The 7,937-nt window shown below is 37.8% G+C and overlaps 4 protein-coding genes across 4 annotated transcripts; all 4 read left to right on the forward strand.

The window, feature by feature from the left end:
* Positions 1-200: 200 nt before the first annotated feature.
* srbc-58 (Serpentine Receptor, class BC (Class B-like)) lies at positions 201-2,478 on the forward strand (the record flags this gene model as incomplete). The annotated part of the gene is made up of 4 exons (NM_070922.1): positions 201-375; positions 1,307-1,662; positions 2,039-2,140; positions 2,236-2,478. 4 exons carry the CDS (start codon positions 201-203, stop codon positions 2,476-2,478), a joined length of 876 nt encoding a protein of 291 aa, NP_503323.1.
* Positions 2,479-2,805: 327 nt separating this feature from the next.
* On the forward strand, positions 2,806-3,451 carry R09E12.9 (DUF4440 domain-containing protein). Its single transcript, NM_001038410.6, has 3 exons — positions 2,806-2,833; positions 2,883-3,023; positions 3,161-3,451. The coding sequence occupies exons 1-3, from the start codon at positions 2,812-2,814 to the stop codon at positions 3,382-3,384; spliced, it is 387 nt and encodes a 128-aa protein (NP_001033499.1). The 5' UTR covers positions 2,806-2,811; the 3' UTR covers positions 3,385-3,451.
* Positions 3,452-3,844: 393 nt separating this feature from the next.
* srbc-59 (Serpentine Receptor, class BC (Class B-like)) lies at positions 3,845-5,429 on the forward strand (the record flags this gene model as incomplete). The annotated part of the gene is made up of 4 exons (NM_070923.4): positions 3,845-4,019; positions 4,071-4,426; positions 5,009-5,110; positions 5,172-5,429. The coding sequence occupies 4 exons, from the start codon at positions 3,845-3,847 to the stop codon at positions 5,427-5,429; spliced, it is 891 nt and encodes a 296-aa protein (NP_503324.2).
* Positions 5,430-5,504: 75 nt separating this feature from the next.
* srbc-60 (Serpentine Receptor, class BC (Class B-like)) lies at positions 5,505-7,009 on the forward strand (the record flags this gene model as incomplete). The annotated part of the gene is made up of 4 exons (NM_001028903.2): positions 5,505-5,682; positions 5,735-6,090; positions 6,625-6,720; positions 6,767-7,009. 4 exons carry the CDS (start codon positions 5,505-5,507, stop codon positions 7,007-7,009), a joined length of 873 nt encoding a protein of 290 aa, NP_001024074.2.
* Positions 7,010-7,937: the final 928 nt, after the last annotated feature.

Here is a 7,937-nt window from a genome sequence, read left to right on the forward strand (position 1 = left end):
GTGTTTTTTGCATCTCGCTCGTCCTCTGGACTCGTCTTCAAAATATAAAAATATATTTATCGTCGTCGCAACTAAAAGACAAACAAAATCTCATTAATTTCAGACATTTTTTTGTACTTCGCACTACAAAATTGTTCATTCGACTGGAAGCTGAACCAAAAAATTCGTCGAAAACAAAAAAGTCACAACTTCCTTCCCTTATGTCTTCTTTGGTGACGTCGGTAGCGATTTCAGCGATTTTTTTCACCGAAATCAACGTTTTTCTGAATTTCTACCTGCTTTCTCAAATATTTATACGAAAGAAAATCCAGAAAAAGCCAGAATTATCACTGATTTATTGCCGTTTTCTAATCGACGTGATTTATTCTTTCGATAGTGAGTTATTTTTAAGCGGAATCTAGGAAATTTCTCCAAATTTGCCCGATTCTGCTCGAAATCGCGAGTTTCTTTCCCCAAAACCATTTTCAAACGCGCGCCAGGGACATTCTCATTGGAGCGCGCCGCGTGTGTCGATTTACGAGAGTTCGCATTTTTCTCGAGTTTTTTGCGGAAAAAATCGAAATTTCAATGTTTGAAGCGAGAAAAAGTGATGAAAAAAAAGGAAATTCATTGAAAAAATCGGAAATCTGAAAAATAAAATTTTCTTATAACCTGAAACATGGTAAAATCTTAATGTAAGTGTTCAAATTATCAGTCATACGTAAAAAACGGAAAAATTATCGGCAATTTGCCGGTTTGTCGGAAATTTCGAATCCGGCAATTTGCCGATTTACCCGAAATTTCGATTCCGGCAATTTGCCGGTTTGCCGGAAAATTCAATTTTAGCAATCTGCCGATTTGCCGGAAATTTTCAATTCCGGCAATTTGCCGGTTTGCCGGAAATTTAAATTTCGCCAATTTGCCGATTTGCCGGAAATTTCAATTTCGGCAATTTGCCGATTTGCCGGAAATCTTCAATTCCGGCAATGTTCACGTCACATATTTCTGGCGAAAAAGTTCCCGCATTTATTGTAGATCACACCGAAATGGGACAGCCTGGCACCGGGATTCCCAGTCAGGGGTTGGCGGCAAACAACTTTTCCGGCAAACCGGCGAATTGCCGGAATTGAAAATTTCCGGTAAATCGGCCAATTGCTGGAATCGAATTTTCCGGTAAATCGGCCAATTGCCGGAATTGAAGATTTCCGGCAAACCGGCAAATTTCCGAAATTGAAGATTTCCGGCAAATCGGCAAACCGGCAAACTGCCGGAGTTGAAATTTCCGGCAAATTGGCAACAAACAAGAATTAAAAAAAAACAATTTCAGCATCAATATTTTTGATTTATTCCCTGATAAAAACGCTTTTTCCCGAGTTTTCTGTGAAAAACCTGGCATATTTCGTCGCTTGGCCCGGCTTCAACTTGGGAACTATTCGCTGCTGGATTGTATTTTTTATAACATCCGATAGAATTTTCGCAACATGCGCTCCGATTTCATATCACAATCATCGATTCAAAATTCCGCTCGCCGTGATTATCATCCTCATCTCCGCGTACACAATTCTCGAGCAATATATTTTATTCGGATATTGCGATTTTGTTCTAGACGTTCCCGCCGATTGTGCCATTTTCCGGTGTGCAATTAATATTTGCTATCACGAGTATTGGAAAACTTTTTCGCAGGTTTCAATTTGCAGTGGTGGTGCCGCACAGAAAAAGAGGCGGACACGTGGTGTCAGGCTGTCTCATTGCGGTTTGATCTACAAAAAATGCGGGAATTTTTTTCCTAGAAAAATTGTGACGTCAGCACGTTCTTAACCATACGAAATCAGTTGAGAACACTACGTATCATTCTCCCGCATTTTTTGTAGATCAAAGCGAAATGGGACTTTCTGTTTAGACGTGGGCGGAGCGGCGTTTTGCAAACTTTTTGGAGAAAACTAGAATTTGTTGCTTTTCAGGGAAAATCATATTTTCTTGCCGCAGGTTTGCAAAACGACGCTCCGCCTCTTTTTCTGTGCGGCACTGCAAAATCAGCAGCTTGATCGTTTCGTTTTAGACGATGTATTTTTGCATTGGAACGTTGACATTTATTTTATTTTTTCGACTTTTCATATGGAATCATTTTATACTACGTTCCACTAATACAGCTATTTCAAGAGTGAGTTGCACGGTCTCGACACGATAAAAAATTTTTGAAATAAAGAAATTTGTCGTGTCGAGACCGATAAAAAATTTTGAAATTATTCAATTTAGGCCACAAAAATCACGCTTCTCGACTCCTTCATCATATTTTCATTTGATCTATTCCCGGTTTTTCTCACAGCCCGATTCCCGGACATCAATTCTCGAACTGTCGGGCCGTTGAGTGCTTTATTGAAGCACATGGGCTTTGTCATTGAGTCACTGATTATCTGCAAAGTTTTGAGGAATAGCAAGCAAGTTGTGCCGGCTTCGATGAGCAGAACGACACCGAATAATGCACCGGTTATGACATAATTTGGTTTTTTTTTTCAAATAATGCTATTTAAAAATATTTTTGCCTACATGCCTACATGCCTACATGCCTACATGCCTACATTCCTACATGCCTACATGCCTACATGCCTACATGTCTACATGCCTACATGCCTATATGCCTGTCACACTAACTCTATCAAATACAAAAAACACAAACAAATTAGAGATCGCATGAAGAGACGCAGACATAAAAACAGTGCGAATTCGTAGTCAACGTAGTTGATGTGACAATGAAAAGTGTAGATTGGGTACAAAAGTGATGGGTATTTAAACAGACACCGAACGGATAGATTTCAACTTTTTTTTTGAAAAATGGCATCCTACACTGCTCAACGTGAGTTTTTTCTTTTGAAACTTAAAAAAAAAACTGAATAGTTTTCCAGAAGCCGAGGCACTTCTCAAGCCACAATTTGAAAAATACGGAAAACTTGTTGATGATGAGGTTTGGGCGGAGGTAGAAGGATATTATCATCCAAATGGTGTCCTCGTTCATAAGGATAAGGAGGCAGTTTACGGAAGCAAAGGTGAGTAGGCACGTAGGCAGGCATGTAGGCATGTAGGTATGTAGGCATGTAGGCATGTAGGCATGTAGGCATGTAGGCATATAGGCATGTAGGCATGTAGGTACCAGGGAATTTTTCATCAAATTTTCAATTTTCAGCCATCACCGCCCATCTTGCCAAGTTCGCCGAAGGAACCGGAAAATCAGTTGCCACAATTTTGAACGCCAAGTACGAGGGAGCCGGTGACTACCTCATCATCACTGCAGACTTCTCTGCTGAAACCGAAAAAGCTGGAACTGTGAAGGGAAAATTTTTGCAGATCTGGAAGAAGGAAGGCGACAGACACCTGGTTTTCCACGATGAATTTGAAATTAATCCATAGAAATTTGGGAACTTTTTTGTCTGATAACAATTATTGTAATAAATTTTTTATTCTGAATTTTCCTCTCGTCTCTCGTAAGCATGTAGGCATGTAGGCATGTAGGCATGTAGGCATGTAGGCATGTAGACATGTAGGTATGTAGGCATGTGTAGGCATGTAGGCATGTAGGCACGTAGGCATGTAGGCATGTAGACATGTAGACATGTAGGCACATAGGGACATAGGCATGTAAGCATGTAGGCAATTTGGCATGTAGGCACGTAGGCACCAAGGTCTGGCATTTTCCAGATTTTGTAGCCTAATATTACGGAACTGTGGTAGTACGTGCCATTTACGTGATTTTTTTTTCATCTAAATGTCCAAAAATGATTCATTTTGTATGTTTTCTTCGGAACTCGGAACCGTAGTAACTCATTCGAGTATGAAATCAAACAAATCTAGTCTAGCTGCTCATTTATGAATGTTTGACGTGGTAACCATCGTCGCATTCTGTGCTCTTCTATTTTCTGTAACCACTTGCTCACTTAACACTTATTTTGTGCTCTTTATATTTTTCATCAAAAAGTTGAAAAATAAATCGGAATTTTCTTTAATATATGGCAGATTTGTACTTGATAGCCTCTACTCATTATCAAGTAGGCTACCAATTGCTTCTGCTTCAACAATTGAAAAATATAAACTTTCAGCTTCGGCTCATTTGAGCTACTACTTCCTTAGAGTTCTAGCTCCAGAACTTGCTGTCAAAAACCTTTCATTTTTCATCGCATGGCCTAATTTTGTCTTGGGAAGTATTCGAAGCCGTCTCGTACTTCTTATCACTGCTGATAGAGTTCTAGCCTCGTGTGCTCCGTTTTTCTACCACAAAAATCGGCCGAAAATCTCATTTATTCCGGTTGCAATAGGGTATTTAGCATATTCGATTTTTGAGCAATATATCATGTTTGGGATTTGTGATATGGTGATTGATATTCCAATTGAGTGCAATAATTTCGGGTGTAGTGTGAACTCGTGTTATCACAACTATTGGAAGTGGTATGAACAGGTTGGTGATGGCGTGGACTGTGTAGATTTACGCAAACTTGTGTACTCCGAGAGAAGAAGCTTGAATGAAGGCATGTAGGCATGTAGGCATGTAGGCATGTAGGCATGTAGGCATGTAGGCATGTAGGCATGTAGGCATGTAGGCATGTAGACATGTAGGCATGTAGGCATGTAGGCATGTAGGCATGTAGGCATGTAGGCATGTAGGCAATTAGGCATTTAGGCAATTAGGCATTTAGGCATGTAGGCATGCAGGCTGTGTTAGATGCAAAAACAAATTGCGAAAAAAAAGTTTAAGCCAAAACAGCTGTAACTCTGTAAAATTTGAACTCACTCTTTTCCACGTGGAGTACACGAATCTTCGTAAATCTACACAGTTTTAATGCTTTTAAATCACACATGGTTGGGTCTAGGCGCTAGTTTGAAATGCAAAAAAAAATGCAAAAATATATATTTTTTTTTAAAAACATTTTTATGGGAACGAAAAGCAAAACTTCGCTTTTTTTTTTAGAAATTTACAATCTTTCGAGATTAAACTATTTTTTCTGTGACAAATTTTTTTTGGAAGAAAAAAAATTTTAAGATCATGCAACTCTGCATTGGAACCCTGTCGGTGGTTTTGTGCTTTCGCCTATTTGTCTGGAATAATTGCTCGACGGTAGCGAGCAATAAGGCGATTTCAAGGGTGAGCTACTCACAATTTTTCTTCAAAAAAAAAAACCAAAAATTCCAAAAAATTCCTCCAGGCCACCCGAATCTCCCTGCTTGACTCCTTTATGATATTCGCATTTGACTTTACCCCAATTTTCCTCATGACACACTTCCCTGAAGTCAATTTTCGGTCTGTTGGGCCTCTGAGTGCATTTTGCAAGAACTTGGGTTTCGTCATCGAAGCTGTGATAATATTTCGAGTTCTTATATCCAACAACGCGGTTTTGCCCGCTTCGACGAGCAGGACGTCTCGGGTTTTTTTAGCAACTGATTTTCGCCCTGAGCATCTATAAACTTTTGAACATTACGTGTGCTCAGCGAAGTATAAAGTCGTGTTGCAATGCAACTTCCATTAGTATCTCGTGATAATGATGCACGTTTCTGCCGTTATAGTAGCTTTGATAGCTCTTATTTTATCGCTAAGCACTTTTTTACTGAATTTTTATATTTTCTTGGCCATATTTATCTTTAAAAAAATCCCGAAAAAACCTGAAATGTTCCTGATCTACGCCAGATTTGCTATCGACATATGTTATGCACTTGGTAGTAAGTTTTTATGAAAAAAAAAATTTCCGCAGAAATCGTAGTGCAAATTTAGATTCTTCAAACCTTGGCTATTTCACTCTTCGGTTACTTTTCCCTGAAGCTCATGTGAAAAACCTGTCATTTTTCATAGCCTGGCCCACATTTAACCTGGGAAGTTTTCGGGTTTTTCTAGTGTTTTTCATGACTTCCGACCGAGTTTTTGCATCCTTTTTCCCAATTTATTATCATAAATATCGATCGCATTGCCCTACCGCAACAATTTTATTACTAATGTGCGCCTATACAGTTTTCGAGCAATACATTCTATTTGTGATGTGCGATTTTACAATCGATGTACCAAGTAGTTGTATGCATTTGGGATGTACAGTTAGTAAATGCTATTTTGAGTATTGGTTGTGGTTTGAGCAGGTAATTAGGGTACTAGGTCTCGACGCGACAATTGTTTTTTGTCGAATGCAAAAAGGTGCGCGCCTTTAAAGAGTACTGTAATTTTTAAATTTACAACTAGGAAAATCGATGAAAGTTCCGCAATTTTTACGATACTCTTTAAAGGAGCACACCCTTTTTAACCTATCCGGGCAAATTGGGCAAATAGGCAAATTGCCGGTTTGCCGATCCGCCGGAAATTTTGATTTTCGACAAATTGCTGGTTTTCCGAAAATAATCGTTTGCAATTTTTTCCCGTTTTCTTTTGATATTTTTATAGAATTTGCTTACTTTTCAAATCGAATGTAGGAACATTCATAGGATGCGTTTAATTTTGCCGATAAAAATTGAAATTCTTAAATTTCCAAAAAATGTGCAAAACCATAATTTGCCGAAAGTTTTTGGCAATTGCTGTTTCTCCGGCGATTTGCCGGTTTGCCGGAAATTTCAATTCCGGCAATTCGCCGATTTGCCGATAATAATCGTTTGCCTCCCACCCCTATAATAAATTTTCAGCATGGCTATTTTTCCATTGGACTGTTATCCCTTTTAGTATGCTTCAGATTTTTTGTATGGAATTTTTTGAAAAAACGGAACAATTCTATTTCAAGGGTAAGCTTTGGTAAGAAAAATGCTTCACTCCAAAAATCGCCTTCAGGCCACCAAAATCGCTTTACTGGACACTTTTATTCTCTTCACTTTTGATCTACTACCCTCCTTTCTCTTTTCTCACTTCCCCGCCATCAATTTTGAAACAGTGGGCCCGCTGAGCGCAGTTTGCAAGAATGCTGGATTTGTTATTGAGTCGGTGATAATCTGCAAAATTTTGCTGGGCACGAGGTCCATGGTGGCGCCAAGTTCCAGCAATAAGTACACGCCGAACCGGGAGCCACCGATTTAGAGAAGCCGACACTTCACGGGTTGACTTTGAAAATATAACATTATATATATAACGCTATAACATTCTGCTTTAATTTCTGAAAAAATAGAACCCATATAATAACTTTATATAATTTAATAAAAAAGTTTATTTTTTTAAATAATTTTTGGAATTTTTTTACAGGAAATTTAAATTATTTTTAAGTTTATTTTTTCAAAGTTCCCAATTTAATAAATGTGAATTCTTTTTAACTGAACAAAAATCTCGTTAACTTCAATACTGAATGATTTAAAAAACTGGAAAAACTTTAAAAATCCTTTAAAAAAAACAAAACCTTACAGCATCTTGATCATTTCATTAATAATAATTTTCAACTTACTTTCAACTTTTTGGCAAAATGCCAAATTTATAAATGTGGACACTCCGAAAATTCCTCGGCTAATTGCACCTAAAAAATCTGAAATATGAAAAAAAAAATCCCTCAATATATTCGCAATTTTCAAGTTTTTTCCAGCTAAAAATATGACTAACAAAAAATATTTTATGTTCTCTCCAAAAATAAATTCCAAAATAAATATGAATTATTCTCATCTGAATAGTGTGAAATTGAATGAAGCTGATTACTCATTTTTCCAGTGTTCATACGAAAAACAAAAAAAAAACAAAACAAATTTTGATTTCTGGTTGTCACGAAAAGACTCTAACTTTTGTCTCCGAAATTTTTGAAGTTTAACAAAAAAAAATCAAAATTAATAGGTTAAACTATCCAACCCCGTCATCAAGATGTTCGACGTCAAAACTCGCTAATCTGCCGAGCCGTTTTCGAGATGAATAGCTTGTCGTATTTGTTAGATATTCCCCGGTAATCCCCTGGTCACTCTAACTTCATGTGCCTGGATACAAAATTGAAGTCTTGATTGGATAAAGCCCCTTTTTCTGCTTATTTTTC

The sequence above is a fragment of the Caenorhabditis elegans genome, chromosome V, assembly GCF_000002985.6.
Source record: "Caenorhabditis elegans chromosome V".
Lineage (NCBI taxonomy): Eukaryota > Metazoa > Nematoda > Chromadorea > Rhabditida > Rhabditidae > Caenorhabditis > Caenorhabditis elegans.

Excerpts from the sequence above, each read along its gene's own strand:
- R09E12.9 (NM_001038410.6), top strand. The coding sequence starts at position 2,812 with ATGGCATCCTACACTGCTCAAC. Across the intron at positions 2,834-2,882 it reads GGCATCCTACACTGCTCAAC|AAGCCGAGGCACTTCTCAAG; the intron begins GTGAGTTTTTTC and ends ATAGTTTTCCAG. Across the intron at positions 3,024-3,160 it reads GGCAGTTTACGGAAGCAAAG|CCATCACCGCCCATCTTGCC; the intron begins GTGAGTAGGCAC and ends TTCAATTTTCAG.